We start from the raw sequence: 26,262 nt of genomic DNA, 5'->3' as shown, positions 1-26,262 counted from the left end.
AAGCTGATTAAGTGCAGCAGGTAGCAGGAAAAATGAGGTTTATAAGAACCTCCATTTGCAATACTCCTTATCTTCCCACGTACGCAGGAATACACAGCCTGATATTCCTCACATTTTAACCGGTATAAATCAGCGCCAATTTTTGAAATCGACCTTAATAACGCCAGGAAAATAAACAAAACAAAAGCCCGCGGAGAAAAACAAAGCCATCACCCCCGTCGCTCGCCGAGAGCCCGAGCCCCGGCCGGGCTCAGCTCGGCAGACAAAGCCCTGGGCACCTCTGCGCAAAAAGAGCGCGGCGCCGGGCGGGCGCAGACAAAGCGGGCAGCGGCGGAGCGCCGCAGCATGCGGGGCCGCGCAGGGCTGCTCTGCGGGTGGGCTGCCGCTGCCGCGCTCTCCCTCTCTCTCTCTCTCTCTCTTTTTTTTTTTTTTTCGCTGCGTGTGAGTGTTATTTTTTTTTTCCCCCCTCTCTTCACCAACTTCCTTCCTGCTCCAACTGCCGGAGCTCGGGCTGAGCGCTGACAGCAGAGGAGGACCGCGGCCGCAGGCGCCGCTCCGCCGGTGAGTGCGCGGGGCAGCGCGGATAAAGCGCGGCGGGCGCACCCCGCTCGCTCCCCGCCGCGCAACTTTGCGCCTTTGTGAGCGGCCGGGTGCGCCCGGTCCTGCCCGGGGGGACGGGCAGAGCGCTGCCTCTGCCCGGGGGAAGGCAGGCTGCGGCGGAGGGGCAGGGGAAGGGAAGGGACCCCGCGGTCCGGGCTGCCGGCGGGTGTATCCCTGTATCCCTGCGGCGCGGTACCCTAGCAGTGCGCTCCCCTTCTGTCCCCGCACCCCGGGGCTTGGGGTGGGGAGGCCAGGGCTGGGGGCGCTGCTGAGGCCGGTGTGTTTCTCCCCCATCGCGGAAAATTACTTCCTCCCTGCTAAACCCGCTTCCTGGAGATAAGCCCTCGGCCAGGGGTTGGTTTGGAGAAGGGATGAGCAGACGGAGGGCAAGTAAAATGCTGCCCCTCTGACGTCCTTTTTTGTGCTCCGTGGGGGCATGGGGGGGCCGAGGGGGGTGCCTGCCCTCCACCTTGTCACTGCCCCCTTCTGCTGCAGGTGCGAGGGCAGCTGTCTGCCCGCGGCGCTCGCACCTCTCGCCGAGGAGCGATGCCTTCTTTGCCTCCTGCAGCCATCTCTCTCCAACACGGATCCCTAACCCTGCCCTTGCCCTCTCCCTCCTGTTTCACGGGTGCTGCCATGCCTCAGGGGTGCAGGTGATGCAGGACTGTGGGCTGGGACTGCAGAAACGCAAGAAAAATGTGGCAGGGCAAGACACCAACCACACAGATTTCTCCTTGCATATAGCAATGTAGGGTTAATTTTCTCATTTTGGTGAGACTTGGTCTGAATAGGGGGGCTCCATGATAGCCCTTGGCCTGAGCAGTGGCACAGAAACTCAGGAACCCCGACAGCAACATGGTGTCTCTGGGGAAGCAGTGGTGCCTGAGCTCAGGAATGTGTCTCAGCTTGCAGAAGGGACCAGCTCTGGAGCTGGAGCAAGTAGGGGCAGGAGCTGCTGAGGTAGGAGCTTTCCTCTTGGTCACCGCCTGCCTTGGAATTTGGCAGGAAGGCAGTGTTATGTCCTCAGCTTGGGGAAAAATGCCAGGACTTGGTCTGATCAGTGCCATCCTGAAACGCCTGTGAGCCAGAGGTTGTTCATCCCAGACAGCCTGGCTGGTCCTGTTCCCTGCAGGATCTTGCTGTTGGCACGGCAGGTTGTCTGCCCCCCTTTCTGGGAGGTTTTCAGAACCTAAAAGCATTCCACCTCAAGTGAGCCACCCCCGCGGGCTGGCAGGGACAGTCTCTGCAGCACATGTGATGCAAAGGGAAGGTCTGAGGGATGAGGAGCAACCAGCTGGTCCAGTCCTGAGTCTGCCTTTTCTCTGAGAGCTGCCTCTTTCCATCTCCTGTGTCTGAGCCTCTCCTGTGATAAACCACAAGAGATGGACATGGTGGGGTGGGGGCAGGCAGGCACCTCTGGTCTGGACTTGTATTGGTGGCAGATGCAGCCTGGGATTTATTGTGGGAGAGCTCTGGTCAGTGCTCAGACCTGCAGCTGGAGCCCAAGTGGAAGGCAAGGCTTGGTAGTGGCTGATCACAGCCTCCTCCTGTGCTGAATGTGGAATGGCACTGAGGGGATTGTGAGGCTTTCTGAGGTGTCTGTGCTGGGACCACAAAGTGGTGGGGCATGTGTAATTGCTGCTTTCAGGAAGGATCTTTCAGTTTCCTTTCTCCTGAGGACAAGCTCAAGGGCCTTTCCTATGGTATCTGGGTACTTCGTATTCCTAGATCTGTTCATGAACTGAGCCAGGGTTATTCAACTGCTGGGACCTCGTTTTTTCCTGTTTGTTTGGGTTGAGATTCCCTTTTATTTCCCATCTGCCCACTCTGTACTCGTTTCTCACTCATCGCAAAATTGCAAAGTCGTCTTGCAATGGCCATTTCCAATTAGAATATCTGACTGAATGGTCTTGTTTGTGTCATACTCTGTCCCTTTGCAACATGCCAATGTACTGCTCTGTGATTATTTTTCTTCTCTGCAGTGGAATTGCTCTCAGAAGTCTGCATACTACCCAGAGTTGCCTGACACCACTTGCTGATTCACCTTGAAGGGTTGTTTTTTCTTTTTTTCTTTTTTTTTTTTTTTTTTTTTGGTATTTCTTTTCTATTTTAATGAATTAAAAAAGTATCCCATTGGCTCCCAGTCTAACTTTTGAGAACAGGGGCAAATATTAAGGACACAAGGAAGCAGAAGGGGACTTTTTAGTAGGGACAGTCTCAAAGAGGCATAAGTGGAAGTGAACTGAATGATTTGAGTAGCTTGATCAATCCTCTTGCTGCCAAAGAGCAAGGAATGGCTTGGCCATTTGTGACAAGTGCCACTGTACCAGGGCACTCTCTGTTTGTCAGCCTTTCTCTGAAGAGTGGGAAGGTGGCTAGGACCATGTGGCTGGCTCCTCCAGGCAGGCAGCTGACTAATGGCACAGCATTGCTTACCTCTCCTGCCTGTCTCCTGCTCCTCCATCCCATGCTCTGGCTGCCCTTTGGTTGATGTTTCCCTGCTCTGGCTCCCACTTGGGATGCCACCCAAGCAGCTTTGGTGCCCTTCTGCCATTCAGTGGTGTGTGACCAGCCCTCTGGCTGCAGCTCCAGCTGTCCTGCCTCCCCACTCCGAGAAGCACCACTGGAGCAGCACGGTTACTCGTGGCTGTTCTGGGGTCACCATCACACTCCCTTCCTCAGTGGGAAGGATCCTGACTGGTGCCTGAGTGAGCAGCAGATAGACTATCCTGCCTGCTTCCTTGAGAGCTTCAGCTGGCTTGCTCACCAAGGAATTGGCTGTCAGGTATTCGATCTTTCTGTGAAACGTGGCTTTTAACCCATTGTGAGAGGGTGAGCGAAACATCTGTCCTTGGCTTTATTCGTGTTTCTCTGTGCTCCAGTGTGTGGCAGTGGCTCTTTGTGCAGTGCCTGCGAGCACTGAAGCCTTGTAGGATGGCTTGTAATTGCCGGCCACAACTGTGCTGCAGAGTGGCTGTAAATCACTCTGGCTTCAGCCTCTGCTCCTGCACCTCCTCCCTGGGAGGGAAGGATGCTGTAGGTCTGCGTGTGCGCGTGGTGCCTGCAGGGAGAGAGGAGCGGGGGCAGAGGGGGGCTGTGTTTGAGCCAGAATATCAGCACAGCAGTGCCTGGATTGCAGCCGATCACCGTCGCCATTTGCCTGCAGGAATCCTGCTGCCTTTGGCACGGGGTGGGTGCCTCAGTCAGGGCACTGAGCCACGCTGTGCCCAGAGTGGGTGAGTGCTCCTGAGGACACTGCTCCCATCCACAGCAATCTCACTGACTGCCCCCTCCTCTGTCACCCAGACCAAGAAACCATGACTGAGAAGACACAAGAACCTCATGTGGAGGATGATGATGATGAGCTGGATGGGAAACTCAACTACAAACCTCCTCCCCAGAAAACACTGCAGGAGCTACAAGAATTGGACAAGGATGATGAAAGCCTCGCCAAGTACAAGAAGTCCCTGCTGGGAGATGGACCTGTGGTAGTAGGTAGGCTGATGGGGGGACTGGGGAGAGGTACTGCAACAGTGTGCTGTGGGCATGAGGCAAGGTTGTTTCAAAGAAGAGGGATCTTGTTTGACCAGGGACATGCACTGCTTGTGCTGGAGGACTGGGGATAGACAGGTGGAAAGCTGCACGTAAAGGAAGCACGGAAGATGCTCTGAGTGTTAGGAAGATTCCTGGGGAGTGCTGGCATTGGAAAAGGACTTGTGGTGGGAGATATATGGGTCTCAGAGGACTTTTGAGGGGTTATGAAGGGGTCAGCCTATGCTGAATGTTGGTCTTGTTGCTCAGAATAATCTTAAAAGGGAAGTTTTGTGTGGTGGAAAGACCACCTCTAGGTATTGTCATGGAGGCCAGTGGGATCCATGTGGAAGGGCTGGGTAGACATGTGGCCCTGTTGTACTAAGGAAGCCTGGTATTACTGGGTGTTTCATGAAATGCAGTTCCTGTGTGGCAAGGCATCCCTGTTTCTTCAGTGTCATTCCCCTCTGATTGCATTTAATTTTGCAAGCTGACAGCTTCCCCCTGGCTTTTCCTACCTGCAGACCCAACAGCTCCCAATGTGGTGGTCACCCGGCTCACTCTGGTATGTGACTCTGCTCCAGGACCAATCACTATGGACCTGACAGGTAGGCACAGGCTCTGCCCTTGGTCACAAAGGGGAACAAGCAAAGGCCCTGGCATGCTCCAGGTTAAGAGGAGCTTGTCCTTGGGATGCTACAGTGGGTTTTAGAGGAACTCTGAAGTCATCCTAGCCTTATTTCTTATTTTAAGGTATACACATATGAATAAAAAAGAAGATGTAACAGAGGAAAATATTGAGGGTCTTTTTCTTCATCTAGACTGCTCTAGGAGCTCCTGGGTTTCTCTTGCCATCTGTGCTTGCTTCCTTTCAATGAGATTTCATGAGCACAAGGGATGTGTGTGCATTTGGGTAACAGGCTGTACTGAAACTTCAGAATCGAGCAAAACTGCAGTTCCGGCTCTGGAGACATGGGGAGAGAACCTTATATGGGCTTTTGTGCAGAAAGAGGAAGTTGGGCCTGGGAGGCAGAGAGGTTTCCTGTTCACCCAAAACTCTGCAGAGCCCTGTGGGGCCCAGGCAGCCTTCCAAGCTGGGCAGGAGCTGTGAGACATGCTCCTCTCACCCAAGCCAGGGCTAGCCATGGATGGAGCACACTCCTGCATATGCTCAGCAACCAGCCTATGCATAAACATCTTTATATATGTATATATATGAGTTTATACAAATGAGTGTATGTGCTCAGACCTCTGTTTGTTTAGCATCATCTTCTGTGGGCACAGGTACATACAAACACCCAGGAATTTCTGTACATTTGGTTGCACAACACAATCTTACCCAGATGTCTGCATCTCATTTTACAGGTGTCATCCTTTGAAGGGATGCTCACCCCATCCCCATCTTCTCCCCTGTGCCTGGTCTCTCCTTGCTCTAACATCTCTAGCTGACAGCTTGATCCTCTCCTTGCAGGTGACCTCGAAGCACTCAAGAAAGAGACCTTTGTATTAAAGGAGGGGGTGGAGTACAGAGTCAAGATCCACTTCAGAGTGAGTTGTTTTCCTTCCAGTTGCTTCTTATCAGTTGCTAAGGCCAGTCAGTGGCAGTCTGTCAGATAACTAGAGCCAGGCATCATGTCTACCCAAAACATGGACATTTGCAAAGCTCCCCTAGCTTCAGGTGTTGTTCTACTCAACAAGGGATGAGGTATTTCCAGGAAATTGCTTCTGCTTGCTCACCCCTTGGAGGAAGTTGGTTTCTGTTTGCTCACACTGATAAACAACAAGTGGATTAAAAGCCAGATGGGTTGTTTTGGTTGAGTTTGGTTTTGCTTTTTAGCCACTGGAAAATCTTTAGTACACACTAAGTGGAAATGAAAAGGGAGGAGAAGAGAAGAGAGAATGGCTATTCATGAAGTACTGATTTAGTCAGTATTACTGGGCTTCATGGACATATTAAAAAGATGCAGTATTGTAGTGTTTGGCTGAAGATCCCTGAATTCTTCAGGTCATGATATAGCCAAATGGGCTCATTTCTCCCTCACACCCATTAATCAGTGTGTCAGCCATTTCTTCTGTTTACAGCTGAGAATGAAACTTTGCCACACTGCAGTGTGGCATCCAGCACTGAAGTGATTATCTCTGCAAGTGCTTGCTTCAAAGCTGGGCTTGGAAGAGAAGGCAGAAAGGGAAAAAAGATAATTCTCATGAGACAGATGAGGGAAGGTGCTAATATTGTGGATTCTGTAGGGCAGATTTCCCTTTTTCTCTGAGGCTTGCTGTCTCAGAGATTAATGTCCCCCAATGACACCTCCAGCTCTCTTCTGTGCTCTGGAATATTTCCATCTGTATCTGTGCCTTGTTGACTGGAGATACCTGAAGCCAGACAGGTTATTCTAACTCCCTCCCTCAGTCTCACGGCTGGTAAGGGCTCATACTGTGTGAATTCTATCCTGGGATGTAAAAGGATCTGTCCATCTTGTTTTCAGACTGAGTAGTGTACACTGTGGGAAGGCAGTGTGTGCTGGAGGGGAGCAGCAGTGGATACATCCAAGCTATCCATGGGAGATTTGAGAAAAGATCATGAAAATTGTCCCTCTGTCTTTTGAGAAGAAACTTTCCAGCTCCCCAATGAAGCTTGGAGGGCACCTGGAAGCTGCCCACCCATTGGGGCTGAAGGGCTGACTCTAGTTACCCATGGATGGTTTCCAATATGAAAATTACTAAATGAGAACTCCCTGTTTCACTTTTCTTTGTCCTCATTAGCATGTCTTGAGAACCTTACTGATGTGCTCCAGTCAGCTTGAAAGCTGGGCAAAGGATGGGGAAGTGCAGGAGATTCACAGAGGATGCTAAAGGAGAAGTTGTTTTAGGGACCTGTACAATGTGCCCTGTGCTGAGGCTCTCTTGTGTAGGGAGCCAAGAAGGGTGTGTCCCTAAGGAGGGGGAAATCATCAGGTACAGACCCAAAACTCCTCTCTTGACACTTCTGGTTACTTCCTGCAGGTAAACAGGGACATTGTGTCGGGACTGAAATATGTGCAGCACACCTACCGGACAGGGGTGAAGGGTGAGTAAGAGCCCTGCATGCCCTGCACAGCACTGCTCCTACCTGTGTGTTCCCTCTTCTCAAAGAAGTGTTCCTGCAGCTCTGGGCTGGGACAGAGCCTCCCTTGCTCCCAAGTCCCACCCTGTGCTTACAGTCAGGAGGTGATTTCTCAGCAGAGTGCATAAGCCTGATTCACCCCGGACAGCAGTTTCTTGTTTTGTGTGAACTCAGTATGAGCCAGCTCTGGTGTCTGTATGCTACACTGTCTGCAAAGTCCACAGAGACTCTGCTTAGACAGTGCTTGCCACAGACTGCCTCTCCATACAGAGCTCTTCTCCTCCACCCCCTGTGCAGTGCTCAGCCTATGTGGAGCTTCCCACCCTCTGAAAATTCTTTAGAAGCACTTGGTAAAATTCAGATCTGCTCTAGAAAACTTCCCATTGTGTGCAGGGCCGTGTGTATGCCCGTGGGTTCTCCTCAGTGCTGCTCTGCTTGGACAAGGCAGAGGAGAGGCCCATTTTGCACACACACCCCCTAATGCATTTTTGTGCAACCTCCTCTAAAGCTTCAGCATTCTGTTCAGCATTCTGTTCCAGTAAAGAGAAGCAGTGGGAAATCAAGGTAGATCTTGAGCTGGGTATACTTATGCCCTTCTAACAGCCAGAATGTTCAGTTTCCTCCCAAATTTGTCTCAAACCGGGACAAGCACATACATGTGAGAGTGTCCAAACATGGTTGCCTTCACCTGCCCATCCATCCGTGTTATCCTTCCAGCTGTCCTTATGCTTCACTAACCTGCTTTTCCCACTGATTCTGCTTTCCTTTGCTGACATGGACTGTTCCTTTCTCCCCCATCTCCCTTCTGCTCCTTCTTCTCTCCCTTATCGTTCCCCATCTGAGTGTCTTATTCCCTGTGGATTGTTTTCTCCTAGTGGACAAAGCCACGTTCATGGTTGGCAGCTATGGGCCACGGCCAGAGGAGTACGAGTTCCTGACACCTGTTGAAGAGGCTCCTAAGGGTATGCTGGCTCGGGGCACCTATCACAACAAATCCTTCTTCACGGATGATGACAAGCACGACCATCTCACCTGGGAGTGGAACCTGTCCATCAAGAAGGAATGGACAGAATGAGTTCACCCGGTTTGCCTTCCCCCTTCCCATCCCCTTGCCTCCTGCACCAGTTTCCAGGTGGGCCATGCCCGCCACTGCTCCTTCCTGCCAGCATGGCTGGCCTCAGCCCTGGCAGCCCTTCCTGTGGGTGCTGGGACTCTGTGCCAGCCTTGGTCGATGCACAGCCCTGCAGGCGGCCTTTGCTGCTTCTTCTGATACACTGAAAACAGCCCAACTGTTCTCACCACCATCCATCCCATCATGACACCACAATGGGTTAAATTGGGAAGCATCTGCCCTCCTCTCCCCCAGTACTTCCTCCTGTTGTCCCAGTCTCTCCTGTACCAACTCCAGTCCTGGAAGTGCCTTTTTGAGGAAACAAGATCACCTGGCAGGGGTGGACTGGTCCCTGGAAAATCCCTATCTTGAGTTACACTTGCCATGTGCTCTGACTCATTGTAAAGGGTTACTCACCTCCCCTGTTGGTCTCCTGGTCTGTATCTGGTGCCCTACCCTGTTAAAATCCATCCTTGTGCAGGCAAAGCCAGTCAGAGGGAATGCAGCTAGATGCCGTAACAAGACTTCAGTGTGTGAGAATAAAACCAATTTCTTTCTTCTTTTCTGCGTGAGTGTCGCATTCTTTTCTAGAGCATGTTTTCTCAGTGATGTGCGTGTGAAGAATGCATTATAGGAAGGCTTAAGAGCATATTTCAGCAGGGAAATAGCCCTCCTCCTTCAAAGCATCTGCCTTACTCTATAAGCAAATTATTTCAGAACTGTTTCCTTCAGGGATTTTGTGAATCCTTTGAAGCCCAAAGTCTGGGCTGTGGTCGAGGTAGACTCCAGAGGTAGACAGCCCCCACCTCTCATCCCAGATGGCAGCTGAATGAGCCAGGGAGCTATAACATACCCTTCTCATGTTTAACACTTACCGTAGCAGCTGTTCCCCAGAGCTCATGCAAGAGTTGCATGTTGCCTTGGCCTGCTGGCCAAGCACAAGGGAGCATCACCCTCTGCGATCCAGCACCTGGAGAAGGATGTTCTTAACCTAGCTGGGGTGTCTGGTCACAAAGGTGCGGGGCAGCTGCGATGTCCAGTGCTGTGGGTGAGGACACACTGCCAGCAGTGTTCTCTCCAAGGCTGATTCCTGCACAGCAGGGAGGGGCTTTCTCCAGCCAGGCAGTTATCTCAGGAGCTGAAGGCTTTGCCCTGGGCCAGCTGCTCCCTTCCCACTGCCCCAGGAGAGGCTGTGTCCCCACAGCAGCTGACGTGTCTCTTGCAGAGGAGAACACCAGAGCAGGGTGGCATGGTGAGAAGGCAAGCTGCTACCATGGGCACATCCATCTTCCTGTGCCTCTTTGTTATCCTGCTTACCAGATGCTCCCCAGCGGGGTGTGCTGGAGGGAGTGACTCTGCATCCCACAGTAAGTGAGCTTTCTTCCTGCCTTGGGGAAAGTCTGGGTCTGCTGCAGGGAGGCCTCCTTATCCAAGGTATGCTGCACAAACATTGTGTTGAGCTTGCAGGAGAGGCGTGTAGGTGAGCTTGTAAGGTTGGATGCTTGTGTGTGTGTTGGGGGGATCCTCTTTGAGCTGCGCCTCGTGTACACTCTGCCCAACCCTGACCTTTGCTCTGCAGGCACAGCCAGCAGCACAGAGAAACCTATCCCGTTAAACAACATCGCAGATGCCGAAGCCTTCGTCAGTGGTGCAGAGGTGGCAGTCATTGGATTCTTCCAGGTGTGTTCACAGCACCTCTCCTCTGCCAGTTGTGAGCTCTATCCCACCCTGAATGAGAGCATGAGGCTGGGTGTGGTGCAAACACCTGCCAAAGGCAGCTGTTGTCCCAAAAGGTGCTGAGGCAGTGACAGGCATGTGATGGGTCACAGAGAAAACACACAGAATTTGGTCTCTGCATGGAAAAGGAGATGGAGCAAAGGAGGAAGATGAAGGAGTTTGTAGAAGCCCTGGAGCAGGAGAGAGGGAAATGTTGCAGGGGAAAAAACAAATGCATGGTAGAAAAACAGTGTTGGTGAGGAGTGAGTGGGATCGTCAGTTATTTGCTGTAGTCAGCAAAGACAGAGCAAGGCACTGCCTGTGTGATGGGGATGAGGAAGTCAAGTCTCAGGGAGAAGTGATAGTGCAGGTCCGCTGAAGTCCAAGAGTGTTTGGGCTCAGGCTGCAGCCTCTTTGTAGGGAGGATGTAGGCATGGTCTCTATCTCACTTCTTTGTTCCCCAGATTTGTCTCTTTTTATCCAAATTCCACTGAATTCAAAGGTGAGTGACAGGTACGAGTCTCTTGCCCCCTCAAATAGCATAAGTATTTTTCCTCAGAAAAGAAAAAGAGCTACAGCATGTAAAACAGATCTTTAACAAGATCCTTATTACTTTTAAGGTCCCCAAGCTGCACTTTTTTCATGTTTTCTCTGAGTTCTGTTTTGCTTTTCTGCTGTACACACACCGCCTCATTTCACAGAAGGCTTCAGACTTTAGAAACAGGTCCTTGTGCAAGCACCTTCCTCCTTCTGCCCTGTGCCTGGGGCTGGAGGGCCGTCCAGGGAGGGCATCACGCTCTTGGTGTAGGGCAGTGACATCTCACAGCACGCCAGAGTGAGGACCGGTGGTGCTGCCTGCGCAGCGTGGGCAGAAACAAGTCTGAGAGCGGAGGAGGTGAATGCCCCAGGGGCCTGTAAGCGCTGATCACAGAGCAGCAGCCGCCTCGACTTCGGTGCCTGCAGGCAATCGGAGCTCCCTGGGAGCTGCTCTTGCAGCGCTAGAGCTGTGCAATCCAGCCAGGCAATCTGCAGAATGCAAGTGCCGAGGCGCCTCCTTCCCCGAGGGCGGCTGGCTGGGCTGGCGGCAGAGCCGTGCCCAGAGCCTCCTCCCGAGCTGCAGCAGGGACACGGCTCCTTTGTCCTGTGCCACAGTGACCTCCCTCTGCAGGATTGCTCTCTTCCAGACGGGGGCTGCTGCCGGCAGCACGAGGCAGCCACATCTCGGGCACTCGGCATGACAGGGCTGCGTTTGAACACTAGATAAAGACGTATGTGTGCCATGAAGGCTTGGCTCTCGGCCTGAGAGTATATTCATCCAAATAAAGTCCGTGTTCCCTGCTCACCATAAATTATTTCTCTGCCGCAGCCTCTCGGTTCACTGCAGTCCGTGGCTCGGCAAGCTTGCCGTGTAATGAGCACGGCCTCCCCGGCTGGGAGCAGCATGCCGCGGTGAAACAGCGCGCTGCTCCAGAAACCACGCGTGTGTCTGAGAAGGGCCGTGCCCGGCCTGATTAAACCCCAGGTTTCCCAGGAATGCTCCAAACTCAGCGAGATTATCCCCACTTTAGGCTTCAGCGCTCTCACCAGAGCCATGTTGAGGCACTGGCATTTCCAAAACAGGTCATAAGAGATGTTTTTCTTTGGAACGAACAAAGAATTTAGTTTTCCATTCTCTCTGGGCTCACAAACAGCTGAGCTGACAGTTCAAACTAAAAAGAAAAACAAACCAATTTCCAAGCAGAGACCATGTCTTGAGAGTTTATATCCAATAAATAGAAATATCAAAAGTACATCACTGTAAAGTTGGGAACTGGAATAGCAAGGGAGGTTTTGATACAGGCAAAGGCTGTAGTAGTAGTTAACGCTCTCTGCAGGAAAGAGAAAGGACCTCAAAATACTGAGAAACTGCACCTTTCTATCCTTTGTTACACCTGAATGTATAGATATAATACAGGATGTACCTAAGATACCCTTTTCAAAGGACCCGCGGTACAGATAATGCAAGGTGTTCGAAATCGTAACCGCCTGACTCTAGAGTCACAGCTAGCTTAAAAATCGAGGCGTCTATGTGTATGTATTTTACAAACACACACGTGCTGATACATACATGCGTGTATACATTAATTAATAATTAATTAATTAATTAATTTATTTATTTATTTATTTATTTATTTATTTATTTATTTATTATTTTGATTATTTATTTATTTTGAGGCTCTGCACTGATGTTCGGGGTTTGTGCCCTCCCCTCTGAGTGCCCGAGGGCTCGGCACCATCCCGGCGGGCGGGGGCGGCGGCGGCTCCCGCGGGGACCGAGCGGCCGGCAGGTGTCGCCCTCGCGCCGCCCGCGGCCGCTCCTGAGGCCGGGGCCGGTACCGGTCCTGAGGCTGGTCCTGAGGCTGGTCCTGAGGCCGGGGCCGGTACCGGTCCTGAGGCTGGTCCTGAGGCCGCTCCTGAGGCCGGGGCCGGTACCGGTCCTGAGGCTGGTCCTGACGCCGCTGCTGAGGCCGGGGCCGGTACCGGTCCTGAGGCTGGTCCTGACGCCGCTGCTGAGGCCGGGGCCGGTACCGGTCCTGAGGCTGGTCCTGAGGCCGCTGCTGAGGCCGGGGCCGGTACCGGTCCTGAGGCCGGTCCTGAGGCCGGGGCCGGTACCAGTCCTGAGGCCGCTCCTGAGGCCGGTCCTGAGGCCGGGGCCGGTACCGGTCCTGAGGCCGCTCCTGAGGCCGGTCCTGAGGCCGGGGCCGGTACCGGTCCTGAGGCTGGTCCTGACGCCGCTCCTGAGGCCGGGGCCGGTACCGGTCCTGAGGCCGCTCCTGAGGCCGGTCCTGAGGCCGGGGCCGGTACCAGGACGGTCCCGGTGGCCCCGTTCGGGCTCGTCCCCTCACCCTCCCTCCTCTGCCTCCGCAGGACCCGCAGAGCCCCGAAGCGGAGCAGTTTGGCCTGGCGGCCGGGCAGGTGCCGGAGGTGCCGTTCGGGCTCAGCAGCAGCGCCGCCGTCCTGTCCCACTACGGCGCCTCGGCGAACACGGTCGCGCTGTTCCGCACGGTGCGTGGCTTTTGCTTTTCAGTTGCAGAGTACCTGTCACTGATTCACGGAGCGTTAATTACACCTGGTAAGGTTCTCCCATTTAGGTGCTTGCCCCAGGGATCTTGCTCAGCACCCAGTTCTCTACAAAGAGCAGTGCCAGTGTTTCTCCATGACTTGCCTGGAGCTTGGCATTAACTTGGATGGGGTTTCTGTGGTTTTGGAAAGAGTCCTGAGACGCATGGAAAACTTCTAGAGTCCGTGTTACAATGGATCAACACAGCAGGCTTGATATCAAAACTTGGCAAGTGTCACTTCAGGCAAGAAAAACTGTCTCCAAGGGTACAAAACTTTTCCATCATGACAGAAAACAGATCCAGCCTAGGTTTCCAGTTAAGAGATGCTGTGCCACCCTACACTGTGGTTTGCAGACTCATTTCCTAAATATGCTTTAGGCATTAGAAATTTTGCTTTGGAGTTTCTTAAGATGTATGCTATACTAGATTAAATCTTTGTTGACTCCAGTTCTAAGTGCAGGTAGCTCAACATAGCCTCAATGTAACTACATTTGCTGAAATTTAAGGAGATGCTACTGGGAAGAGCTGGATATTTGGTGCAAAAGTACCAAGTATTCTGCTAGTTACATGGATTTCCCCATGTTGCCCCTTCTCACACAAGCCTGGCTGTTGAATACTGCAGAAGTAGGTGTGTCTAAAGAGGAACGGGGCCCCAGGCAGCACAAGATGTCCTAAAAGCCAATGAAGTGTTGTGACACCAGACCTCTAAGTGCTTGAGGTGGGGAGAAATGGACACAGACTACATGTCATAGGGAAACTAAATATGGCAGCTTGGCCAAGTTCTAGACCCAGCTTGTACAAAGACTGGACAGTTTGTTCTCTTTTTTCCCCTCATCATTTCCTGCACCATGTTTACCACTGATATTACCCAAATAATTAAAAAACAATGATCTAAGAGTGAGCAAAGGCAGGTCCTTTTATTTAACCTTTTATTTGCTAGATGTCGCAATTTTAAGCAACACCCATTTCAATTTTGGTTCTTAGTCATTGTGGTTGTATTCCAAAAATATTGAAAAGATTCTTTGTTTTTGCACTGTGGCAGATAATGAGGATGACTGCACTGGGAGAGAATTTGATAAAATAAAGTGTTTGGATTGTTGGAATTTGTATTCTATTGAATATTCTTTGTTTGGAGTCAAGTTTTTGCGACTGAACTCTTGTTTAAGGAAAAAAAAACAGCCAAGAAAATAATACACTAGTCAGGTTCAAATATTGTGGACAATTCACTTGTCTGATTGTAATTTTTTTCTTAAATTATCAGACACATTATTTTTCCTTTTATCCAGTGCTGAATAATGTGTAGGAGTAAGAGGTCAGAGATAAAACGGAATTTTAAAAGAACAGATACAGAAACTTGGAATCAAACACTTGTTTGAAGGATACAAAGATGTGTCACCAGGATAGAAGTGAATCAGAGGCATAAATTAATTTTTTTTTTGCCTTTGCAGTGTATGAAACACAACGCTTAGAAGTTTAAACCATAATTACAGTAGTAGGAGGGACTGTGTCAGCTGGTGAGACTTCTTCGTATATAGGGGAAAGAAACTGATTTATTCTAGTAAGAAATCCTGATAGACCTAAAAAAAACATAATTAACAGATCCTAACAACCTAATTACATGGAATGATAAAGACATTTTGACTAGAGCTTCAGCTATTAAATGCAGGCTATTTTTCAGCCTTGTTTACTTAGAAACATAAATGTTGAGTGCAGATTCAAGATGTTATTTTCCCCAAATGGAAATCAGATGTTCCCAGAAGCCCATGAAAGTCAAGACAAGACTTTCTGTGGAGTCCAGGCTGCTTTAGATTGGTTTCCAATGCCTGTCTGATCTCACCCAGCCAGGTGTTGCACTGTCTTATTTACTTGAGCAGAGCTGCTCTTTCTGTTATGCAGGAGGAAAATCTGTGAGAGGAATCAGGCCACACAGTCTGAAAAGCACCAGCTTGTGTTGTCAGACAGGGTGGGTGACTGGTATCAAAGACTTTGCCAATGACCACAGAAGAGCAGAAATTACTTTAGATGTCTGCACACCACTGGAAAAACTAACACAAGAACTTTCAGAGGTTGCCCAAACACAGAGAATAAAATCTGGGATGTGCATGTGGACTGCCCCTCAGCCCCAAGAACCTCATTCAACATGTGTATCAATGGCTTTCAAATCCCCAACTTTGATCCTACTTGATATCAGAGACCACTGTCCCCATGGCTTAACTCAGTCACATCCCGTGGTGGTCCTGTACAAGAACTCCGCTCATAAACTCTGGTGTACTGCTATCATTCAGTGGTTGCCAGCCTTTTTTCTGTTTATCAGGTCATGAAAATCTCAATAAAATCACATCATTTTGAGGGGATGAAGTGTGGGGAGATGTGTAGCAGGACGGATTTTCCTCTAAAGCTGAAATATGCTGGGCTTAATTTTTTTTTTCTTTTCTCTTTTTTTTTTTTTTCCTGCTGTACTGGAAGAAAAATCCTCTCTTTATTGGAGAGATTTCCTGCTTGCACAATGTTTCCAGGAATTCTATACCGGCCGATGCCAATGTTTATTACTTGTAGAAGAAACAGAATAAGCAGATGAAGATTTTTAAAAGGGACGTAAAGCCAGTATTGATGTGAGGAGTTGGACTATTTAATGACCTCTCTCCACAATGCCTAGAGTAGTTTGTCAGCTAATTCTCCCTGTCTCCAGTGCATTGAGAGCTGGTACTGTAGCGATGTCTGGAGTCCTAAGAGATTTCTGTTATGCCATGAGTGAGCCTTGTCCTTAGGAGGCTGGAGGAGGCTGGGAGATCCTTATCTCAAAGTGCAGGCTGGTCCCTGTGGGTTCCCGACCTCCAGAAGTGGTGGTGGGAAGAGGTGGGGGTTGTGTACTGGGGGAGAGAGGATGGTGGTGTCCCAGGGCGTGGGTGTCTCTGTGAGTGAGTGCAATCAGTGCATCTGGAGGAGCTGCTGGGAGGAGAGGACAGCTGTGACCGTGGTGTCTGCCTGTCTTCAGGTAGACAATGACCGGCGGGATCTGGATATGAACAACAGAGAGGTTGATGCCAAGAAGCTGACTCGCTTCGTCCGGATCAACGAGCTCCGCCTGGTGACAGAGTACGACCCTGTGGTAATTACCAGCTCCCTGCAGTCCTCTCCCTTGCACTTGGCCTTCTTCTCATGGTACCCTCTGGCCCCAGCTTGCATATCCAGATGTGTGTGAGGGTTGGAGCAACAGTGTAGATGGGGTTGAGGAAGCCACACAGCTCTTCACTTGTGCTCCATACATGGACTGGAAGCAGATTTGCTGGGGCATGAGTATGGTGGGAGAGGAAGGGACTCATCACAGTTCCTTTGACTTTCCAGTAAATTTGGGATGTTGAGGGGCAGATAACTCAATTTCTTATTACTCTGCATGCTGTACTGCTTCCTTCCATGGACATTTGGCATGTTGTGCCATGTCTGCAGAGCTAGCTCAGCCAGAATGCCCTCTCTTTGACAAGCCTTGAGAAACATGGAAGCTCAAATGACTTGCTCTCAGAAGGCAGGTTTTTCTGCATCACTCAGCACATAGAGATTGATGTAAGCCCAGTTATTTGAGTGCATATTCAAGAGTGGGTTGGGAACTTCCCAAGCAAAATCTTTCCCATCCCTTCATTGTTTCTCAAAAATTCATCAGTTCAAAAACAACCACCACCACCAAAAGAAACAAGCAAGCAAGCAAGCAAACAAGCAAACAAACAAACAAGCAAACAAACAAAGTACACATAAAATCAGGCTTAGAATGCTTCCATGTTTGCCATCTTTGCTGTCTAACCCATCTGACTGGCAGCGGCAGGGTCCTGGCACTCCTCCTTGCTGTAGAGTTTGACCAAGGATTTGGGTTCCTCTGAAATCTCAGCAGTTCCCTGGTCTCATTGCTGTCAGTAGGTCTCAGAAGCCCCAGTTGCTGCAAGGCTGAGACTTTATAATTGCTGAGGGGGTGTTTTGTGCCCTTCTGGAAAGCTATAACTGTGCTGACCATGCTCAGCTTATATCAGAGAAAAAACTGTCCAACTTGTTTCAGAGCTATACCTTTTCAAAATAAAGTCAAGGTTCATACAAGAGAACTGATGCCTTCATTCAGTTCAGTTGCAGCCCATCAGTACAAGAGCATTTTGTTTGATATTTAACATTTTTCCCCACAATTAAATATGGTAAGAGTTGGTTTTTTTTCCTAACAACAAAAAAAAGTTTTTGTTTTTTCATCTTCAAAAGAGAAAAATACATTTTGAAATCACAAAATATTTCTGGGGACTGCTATATTCTGCCCCACTGGCCTAATAGCCCTTTAAGAACATCTAAGTCACATCAGCAGGGATGATGTCCTCATCTTTGTAATTTCCCAGGCCCTCTGAAACCTTGGAACTCCTATTAGATGCTTTTGCAATTCATGGGACAATGTCTGTTTCTTTATGCATTTCTGTTGATGCTTTGGGTTCTCACTGCATGGTGTCCTGTTTGGCGCTCAGGCTGTCTCCCTGACTGAGAATTCCTCAGCTGTTCAGTTGGTCCCCTCAACCCTGGCTGTCAGTACAGATGTTGTTACAGCTTTTTTTCCAGACACTCTGGAGCTCTATCAAGGTGCTGCAATTAACAGTGCCTCCTGCAGTCCCTGGCCCAAAGCCCTCCCAGCTTCCCTAAGGTAGCTTGGTTTTTCATAAATATTTATTCCCAGTGCATATGCTGTTTGCATCCAAAAATGCTGCAGGTCAGCAGATAATAGGGTCACATAGCTCGCACCGAGTGCTGCCAAGAGTTTCTCTCCCCATCTTGGGGCCCTTACTGCTTCTCCCACATACTTTGGGAATTTTTAGACAATGTTTACCCTGTGGGCTTTTCGGGAGAGTCAGATGTGATCCAGCCCTGCTGATTGCTCTTACACAGGATTGTGTGGACAAGCACACCTTTGTGTGGAGCTGCTGGAGGAGCCACTACTCCTGCCTTGTCCGCTCTCACCCCAGCCTTGTCCTCTCTCACCCCGGCCTTGTCAAGGGGCTTGGTGCTGGCTGGCTTCACCCTCACCTTCAGCCTCATCGTCCCCCATCAGGTCCTCTAATGTTTTCCAGCTTAGCTTGCAGCCCCTCTACTGTCCCCTGCCTCAGCTACACACCATCAGAAAAGTTAAGAGATACAAAATATCTGATAAATATTAAGCTAACAGCAGAGTCTCATCTGCCAAAAGCAAGATGCTCTGTTATTCAGGGCCCTTGCCAGCACGCACTCCCTGACCCCTTCCTTGTTACTCCTGGAGCGTGTGGAAACTTTCTGCTCCCACTGGCAGGGAGCTGCACAGTGTGGGCCTCTGTGGTTTTGGTGGCACTAGGGAGGCAGCAGGTCTGGCCCCACTGCTGTTTAATTTGAGGGAGAGGCCGCAGGCCTGCAGGAAACAGGCGGAAAGAGAAGTGAGACGACTTGTGAGCGAGTTCATGGAGATGGTGCTGTGGCTTCTTGGGCAGTGCTAGCCCTGGTTCCCCACAGAGGGCCAGTGTGTAAGGCCCACTTGGCCCTTGCCCAGGGTCTTCTCTCACTGTGGGACAGCAGAGCCAATTTTAACCCTCAGCACTCAGGAGTGTCCAGGCCATCAGGCTGCTGAAACTGTGGACTCATCCCCATCCTGCATACTAATACATAATACTAAAGAAAGAAAATAAGGACAAACACCACAAATTGACACCACAAATCCTTCCCACTTTCTTGCTCGTATTTCAGACAAATGCTGGACCTCAGCAATTTAGGACACCCTTACATTCAGCATTTGCTGGCTTTGCTCTTCATATCCTTGCTCTAGTCTTCAGCTTCCTGTATTCTGCCCTAATCCTGCTCCTCTTGCCTAGTCACTCTCTTAAGGCCAGTGATGGACCTTTCTGGTCTTCAGACTCAGCAAAGCAGGAGGTTAGTAGCTTCTGCAAAGAACCCAGACTTGATCCCCCTGCTTTAAAGAAATCTGTCCTGCTTGTGATGCTGATTTGCAAAGAAACCACAGCTGAGCCATGTGGACTTATGTCCCTCTGACACTGCATCCGATGCCAACCGAGTGTTCTCAATCTCCTTGTCCATGTTTCTCTCTCTGTGCTGGGTAGACAGCAATAGGTGTGATGCAGAGTTCAGTCCAGTTTAACCTCCTCCTGATCACAGACAAGATGTCTCCAAAGCACCCTGAGCGAATGCGCAAGTTTCGGGCGGCAGCAGAGCTCTACAAGGGGAAGGTAAGTCCAGAGTGAAAGAGGGGCTCTTAGGGAGGAAAAAACAAACCCCAGTGACTTCTGCCATGAGTGGGGAGGGCATAATCTCCTCTCTGAATTATGGGAGCAAAGGTCAAGTAGCAGGAAAAGAGGATTATCTGGTTAATTAAATGGGTTGGTTCTGTTCACCTTCAGCCAGTTTGCCACCTGGCAGGAAAATACCCTCTGTATCCTGCTTGCCTGCTCTCTTGGTGAAACATCATGTACTTTGTTGCTTCTGGTCCAATTTTGTTCCCTTTTACTGGGAGATGATGCACAGCTGCTGTGCTTCAGTCTGCCAACAGCTGAGCTCCACTGATGTGAGAGGTGAATTTGTATCTACAGCCTGCAGGACGCCAAGGAGTCTTATATAAGTGACCAGATAGCAAATAATGTCAGGGCTTCTTAACCCTTAGACTTCTGGAAATGGCTGTGTTAAAGGAGCTGCAAATTTATTGCTTAGATTTCCTACACTAAGGTGATGAGATAGATGAGGTGTTTCAGAGAAATTCTGTCTGAATCTTATCCCTCTGGGAACAGAGCTCCTCAAATAGTAAATCATCCTATGTCTGCTTCTCTGCCAGCAACTGGATTACAGTGGAATTTGTGTCCAAGGAACAGAGGAATGAACTTGCAAACAAAGAAGGATTGGGAGCATTTGTGGCAAGGGAGAACAGCAGATGGGAGGGGGGCAGACTATCACAGAAGTGGGGAAGGATGAGCTGAGAGGAATAAAGAGGTCTTCCCCTGAGAAATGTGGAGCTGGAAAGATTTGAGATCTGATAACTAGAATATCTGCATTAATCTGGTTTTGGTATTGAAGGAACAGATTAGAAAACAAGTATACCCTCACCTTCGAATTCAGTGACCACCTCAGAACCCTGCAATCTCAAAAATCTTGAGATTTGCTTATGCCAGGACTACTTTGGAACCTTTACATCTTTGCTAACCACTGACAAGAGACAAGGCAGAAACTATGCATCACAATGTCTCTTCAAGAATGTTTTGCTTTGATGAATATGTAATTATAGAGGAAAACTAATTTTTCTGTAAAATTCCATTTACTGTTGTGCGATGTGTGTTAAAGTGACACCATTACCACTGTTCTCCATGAGAAGCAGAGGCTGATATAGGTCTCCATCTAGCAGCTATTTCTTCTAACACAATGCTGTTCAGCATCACTATCCTTTGCTGATGCAGCTACATCTAGTTTTCATGTGACTTGACTAGATCTGAGAAAATCGCTATAATTTTCCTAGAAATACTTAAAAAAACATTGGATAAAATGTTGTACTGAAGTTCAGACAATTTATGAATTATCAGCAAGCCAAATCTAGATTTTTTTTGTTTGTGCAGGCAAGTTTCCAACCAAATCAGCCTACAAGTTTGCCAGAGTAAAATATAAACATTATAGATGTGGGGATTTGACTAATTATTTCCACTTTACTGCTGTGGTACTTGAGGACACAGAGATGAAGTTACTTAGAGTCTAATAAATTGTTTTTCCCGAAGGAGTGGCACTCTTAGAAATAAATTGTATTTTGGACTGCCCTCCTAGAAAGCAGCAAGACAGTGCTAGGATCCCTCTGTTTGAATTTTAGATCTGGATAATGAGGAGTAAGCAGAGTGATATGCCCACTTAGGTTTGTCTCCACTGTTTTGTCATATAGAAAGACCTGAATTAGTTTGGCTGTCAGTGTCAGCCACTGCGCAATTCCATGAAAATCCCTGCTGGCTAGTTTTCCTATGTGAAGTTATTGTTGTTGGAACTACAAGTTAATTGAGGTTTGCATCAAAACAAGATTTAATTAGATTTTGCCTTTTAGTGGCTTGCAGATTTTCTGAGAATAAATGCAAGATTCTTGACTTGAATTTTGTTCAGGATTGCCAGTGAATAATTCCTGTCCTGTGGGATAGTGTGAAATGCTTGTTTGTGCTAAATGGTTAGTGCTACCAGTGCTTTGAGCGAGGAATCATTGCTGTGGAAATGTTCAGCTGCACACTGATGGAAGAGCAGTCCCTGTCATTGTCATCACCAGTGGGAGGAAAAAGAGAAACTTGTTGCTTGGGTGGAGAGATGAAGAGGAACTACTGCTGCTGCTGAGTGACTGACCCCAAAGAGTGAAGAAAAACCATGTGCTTATTTGAGAAAGTACTGCCAAGAGTCCAGGCAAGGCAAGGAAATGCACTGGAAAGGAGATGTCAGGGTTTGCATTGCTAAGCCAAACTAGAATAGTCATATTCAGTTTTCTTTCCACAGTATCAGAATATAACATGATAATTACAGCTGGTGTAACTCATGGGTGTTTTCAGAAGTCTCAATAAGGTGATGTTGGGAGTAACAAAAGAAGCTTTTGTGGTAGCTGACATAATTGATTTCCAATGTCAAAATTATTTGGGTAGGGATGTTTGTAAACTCGCTTTTAATTTAGATGTAGGTCTATTTAGAAATGCATTCTGAGAAAGTCCTGGTTTTCTTCAGGAGTTCTTCCATGGAAATTAAAAGATGATGCTCTTTCTCTAGCAGACAGTCATTTGTACAATTTTTTTCCTCTTGTTAGACATTGATGGCTCCAGAACTGAGAGAGAGAATATTTAGATATGCCTCTTTTAGCCATAAACAGAGGAGGCTGTAAATATGGACTTTTAATGTCACTTAATAGATATCTGCAGTAAATTTGTTTTTATAGCTATCTTTTTTTAAGTTCATGACTGATGTTTTTGTTTTGCTTTGATGTACTATGATGTAAGAAATTACTCAAACACCAGAATTTGATCTTTTTGCTTATACAAAACTGAACTGCAGCTCTCTGAAGTTCAAAGTCAAACACTGGATATAAGCCTTGACCATCCTTTCTGTTTGTCTTTGTTGGAGGAAAAACTAAGCAATATCATATTGGTTTTTTTCATTGCAGTGCTATTTTCAATTAACTTTAATTCCTTGGGCAATAACATCGTTTCATATCTTAGTATCTACCAGGAACTTGATGTCCTAAAAGCACTGGCTAGGAATCAATTTGTCAAGACACCAAGACAGCAGTAGTGTACAAAATTTATGAAAGGCGGTTTATTGCAAGTGACAGTGCATAGATAATATCATGTGTGAAGGGGACATTTTGTGTCAGGTGTTTCTCATCCAAGCAGGATGTCCTTCACTGCCTGAAGCAGCAGATCTCTCAACAAAGGCAAGAAGATTGCTACAAAATAAAAAAAAAATAATGGAAATAATCTCCAAATTTGAAACACCCAACCAGCTATTGTACAAGATAGTATGAAATGGAAAGTGAACTTTCTGTTTGGGATGGAACTAACTGATCTCTAGCAGTGACATTAGAGTTGCCATTAGAAGTGGGATTTGTTTCTGGTGAATTTTAGCTTTGGTAGGTCATCTGAGTATAGGGTGGCTAGTCAATCTCCTGTAGAGAAACCCAAAAGCTGTTGAATGCACTGTGAAAGTGCAGTACCATATACTGTACTGACACTCTGAAAGTGCTTCCCTCCAGCACTGGCCTATGTTCCCAGTGTTCTAGTTGAAAAGAGATACTGCTGTTCCATCTGAAAGCCTCTTAGATCATGCCCCCAGACCTGTGAACCTTGAACAGGTGACCCTTTTCTAGCTTGGTGTTTTATCCTGCAAAAAGATGAATTAAGCACTCTGGGAGAAGTACCCCACAACCTGTCTGCTCACTAACTTTTTGTTCTTGGGGCACAGTTGACTTTTGAAAGAAAAATTACAAATGGTGAATACATATTCACATATCAAGTGAAAATGCTGTTCCTCTTTCTGTATTTCACTACAAAACTGAAATTAAACCTTACAGCAGCCTAACTATCCCTCCTCCCCATAGGCTGTTGCCTAGGAAAGTTTTCAGATATATTTGTTTTTTTATAGAACATAAATTTAATAAGTAAAGAATTTAGGATTTATGAAGTTTATTTTTAGAGAAGAAAACAAGTTTGGAACTAACTTGAGTGTTCTTAATTGAAAAGAAAGAAAAACATGAGTCACAGCCTGGGAACTGGGCATATAATCTTCACATTACATTGCTTCTTTTTTTTTTAAAGTCTTCTTTTCTCGTGTAAGGGAAGCCAGAACCCTGTCCATAGGTACATTGAATGTGCTAGACCCACTAGATTGCACAGGGTAAAAAGAAGATAAAATAACACATGCTAGCTGGCTGTTTATTTAATTGACTTGGATCTCATCTGCTGAAGGATTCTATTTATTCAGGTCACTGATTAAATTGTTTAACTGCTATATTTATTTTCTTTTGTAAGTTTTATCATAATGATTGTAGGTCATTCTCATTCTATCTTATTCATATTGAGCTGCTCTCCCTGGGTCTGAACTCTTTACTGAGCTGGGCTGTATGGACATTGGTGTCTTGCAACAACTTCTCTTTCCCAAATCATTGCATCCTCATTTGTGCTCACTGCTGCTCTCTTCAATATGTCCTTTTGTTTTGGTACTCTCATGTTCTTATCCTTGCAGGCTCCTGATGCCCTTATGCCCATTCCCACATTCTTGCAATTGAATTTGATTCTTCCCACACCAAAACCTCTTTTTACACGGGGTCTTGCATGGATGTGAGCATCCAAATAACATGCAAGTAAAGGATTCAGCTTCTTTGGCATTTGCTGTTAAGATAAAAGACATCTTGTTTCCTCATCTATTAAGAGAATAGAAGTGGAGACTACTTTCCTGTCATTCTGAAGATATATTTTTAGAGGAGGTGAAAGAAGATATTTTCTTTTGTAGGGTAAGTCTGGACTTGATAAAATACAGACAAATGCACTGCATGGAGCTTCCAGATAATAGCCAAGGAAAGTGTTGTCCTAACACTTGGACATGGATGGTTTTCTCAAACTCTTTCTAAAAATATCACTGTTAATATTCATATGATAGCTGTTTGGGGATCTGTTCTCCATCTTAGCTTCTTTTTTTCTCAAATTTCTGATTTTCTCACATTTTCTTTCCTGTATTACAGATTCTCTTTATCCTGTTAGACAGCAATTTGAAGAGCAATGAACGAGTATTGTCATACTTCCAACTGAAGAAGTCCCAACTGCCAGCTCTGGCTATATTCCACACACCAGATGATGAGCACGACGTGTTGGCTGTGGATGAAATCTCCGTTGACCGTGTACAGGACTTCTGTAATCGTTTTCTACAAAGAATGCAAAAGGTAAGGGGGGTGCTCTTGAAGAAGATGACTTCAGTTCCTTGAACTCCTCCCCATCCCTGTCACTTTCTTTTTCATGTACGTTTCCACCTGAATATCAGAGAAGCATTAGATTTAGGGCAGAGCAGAGATGGATGTCTCTGTAGAGCCTCTTTCGTCATTGATGTCTGCCTTCTAGTCTACAGCAAGAAGAATTCACTGATCTCCACAGCTGTATGAAGGTCTCTGTGAAGAATCTATCTTTTGGGAACAGCAGCTAGGGACACAAAGTGAAGGATGCTTTTGGGTGTTGAGAAAGGGAGGTGGTGGATGGCAGCATATGAGAGCAGGTCAGAGAGACAGTGGCATGGGTAGGAATTAAATCTATCAGGAAGACTACAGAACAGAGTGTATGGATAGGGCCTTAGGACTCTATCAGGGGTCTCTGCTGGGACAATTAAATCTCCATGTTCATTCAGTGTTAAAAGTTATCTCTGTGTCAAAATTCATCCTCCTATAGCACAGGGTCTTTGTGTTGTGCGATGGAAATAACATTGGGCAGTGTCACAGACAGCAGAGGGAGGCTTTTGAGTTATTTTGTTCTCATTATGCCTATGCTGAGAAACCAAATAATGTCAAATCTGATTTCATGCCTCTAATGTGTTTTAGAAAGAAGAAAAATCCGAGGAGAAGCCCCTCAATGAAGAACTCTGATTCTTTCTCAGCCAAGAGGATGACTGTAGCCAGTGTCTGTTTCTGGTGTATGAAGAGTTCATTCTGCCCTTTCAGAGCTCAGCAATTCCTGAGCCAAGTCAGTCATGGATTCCCATCATAATTCTATGTACATACATGCTGTCTGTGCTCTCCAGGAATCTCTTATCTCTTCTCATTTGTTGGCTCCACATCTCTTTTTTCAGCACTTCAGGACCTCTGGTATTGCCCTACAATATGTCTTTCCATGCCACTCTGTTGGAGAAAAGGGTGGCATAGTGAAATGGCAATACCAGAGGTAAAGCTAGTAGTTCCCAGAGATCTGTTTCTTTTGGCTTTTGGTGCCATGCTGGGATCCACTGTCAGCCTTTCCTGATACTACAAACATATTTGTTGCTTGATATCACATGAAATTTTCCATTTATTTTACTAAATAAAGCAGTAAGTGAATGGCCTGAATTTTTATGCAAATGTTATTTCCCACTTCCCTTGTCTTTCCCTTAAGGACAAGGTCTCTGTATTTATAAGTGAGTAAGCTAAAAAAACCTCCTTTCTCTGAGCTTAACCAATGTAATGCCTAACTAGTCAAGTTGGTTGCTAAGAATCATTCCCTATGGAAATGGACTCATTGTCAATAGATATTTTCACAAGATAGGAGATATCTGTGAAGCTTTGGGATCAGAACAGCACTAGGTATGCAGGTCTGAGATGGTCCAGCAACAATAAATGAGCTGAAGATGTTGCAGTCAGTAATCTTACCCAGGAGAGGATGTTGTTGATCAGAGCAAGGCATGCTCTCACCATCTGTACAACCTGAGAACTATCTGCACCAGATGACCTCTTGAATGAGTGTGTGTACAGGGGTAAAATATAAAAATATATGCCTGAATTCTGCTTGATGCCCTTGTGGATTTTGTGCATTGAAAGAAATATATAGAAGTACAGGATAGATGCTAAGAGCTGAAGGCTGAGCCCCAGAGAGAGA

At 47.6% G+C, this 26,262-nt stretch overlaps 2 protein-coding genes across 3 annotated transcripts; both read left to right on the top strand.

The window, feature by feature from the left end:
- Window positions 1-343: 343 nt before the first annotated feature.
- ARHGDIB (Rho GDP dissociation inhibitor beta) lies at window positions 344-8,905 on the top strand. Of its 2 annotated transcripts, none has more exons than XM_056516429.1 (6): window positions 344-561; window positions 3,907-4,095; window positions 4,656-4,739; window positions 5,603-5,679; window positions 7,135-7,198; window positions 8,110-8,905. In XM_056516429.1, exons 2-6 carry the CDS (start codon window positions 3,918-3,920, stop codon window positions 8,307-8,309), a joined length of 603 nt encoding a protein of 200 aa, XP_056372404.1. In that variant the 5' UTR covers window positions 344-561; window positions 3,907-3,917; the 3' UTR covers window positions 8,310-8,905. The 2 variants fall into 2 exon arrangements, with proteins under 2 accessions (XP_056372404.1, XP_056372403.1); XM_056516428.1 differs by lacking the exon at window positions 344-561 and adding an exon at window positions 3,652-3,790.
- Window positions 8,906-9,533: 628 nt separating this feature from the next.
- On the top strand, window positions 9,534-25,736 carry ERP27 (endoplasmic reticulum protein 27). Its single transcript, XM_056516431.1, has 7 exons — window positions 9,534-9,712; window positions 9,925-10,025; window positions 12,969-13,106; window positions 16,158-16,271; window positions 19,264-19,389; window positions 24,393-24,590; window positions 25,236-25,736. Exons 1-7 carry the CDS (start codon window positions 9,595-9,597, stop codon window positions 25,278-25,280), a joined length of 840 nt encoding a protein of 279 aa, XP_056372406.1. The 5' UTR covers window positions 9,534-9,594; the 3' UTR covers window positions 25,281-25,736.
- Window positions 25,737-26,262: the final 526 nt, after the last annotated feature.

This window comes from Oenanthe melanoleuca, chromosome 1A (assembly GCF_029582105.1).
Source record: "Oenanthe melanoleuca isolate GR-GAL-2019-014 chromosome 1A, OMel1.0, whole genome shotgun sequence".
Lineage (NCBI taxonomy): Eukaryota > Metazoa > Chordata > Aves > Passeriformes > Muscicapidae > Oenanthe > Oenanthe melanoleuca.
The sequence above is the reverse complement of the archived record's forward strand: the minus strand, read 5'-3'. Positions and strand labels throughout refer to the sequence as shown.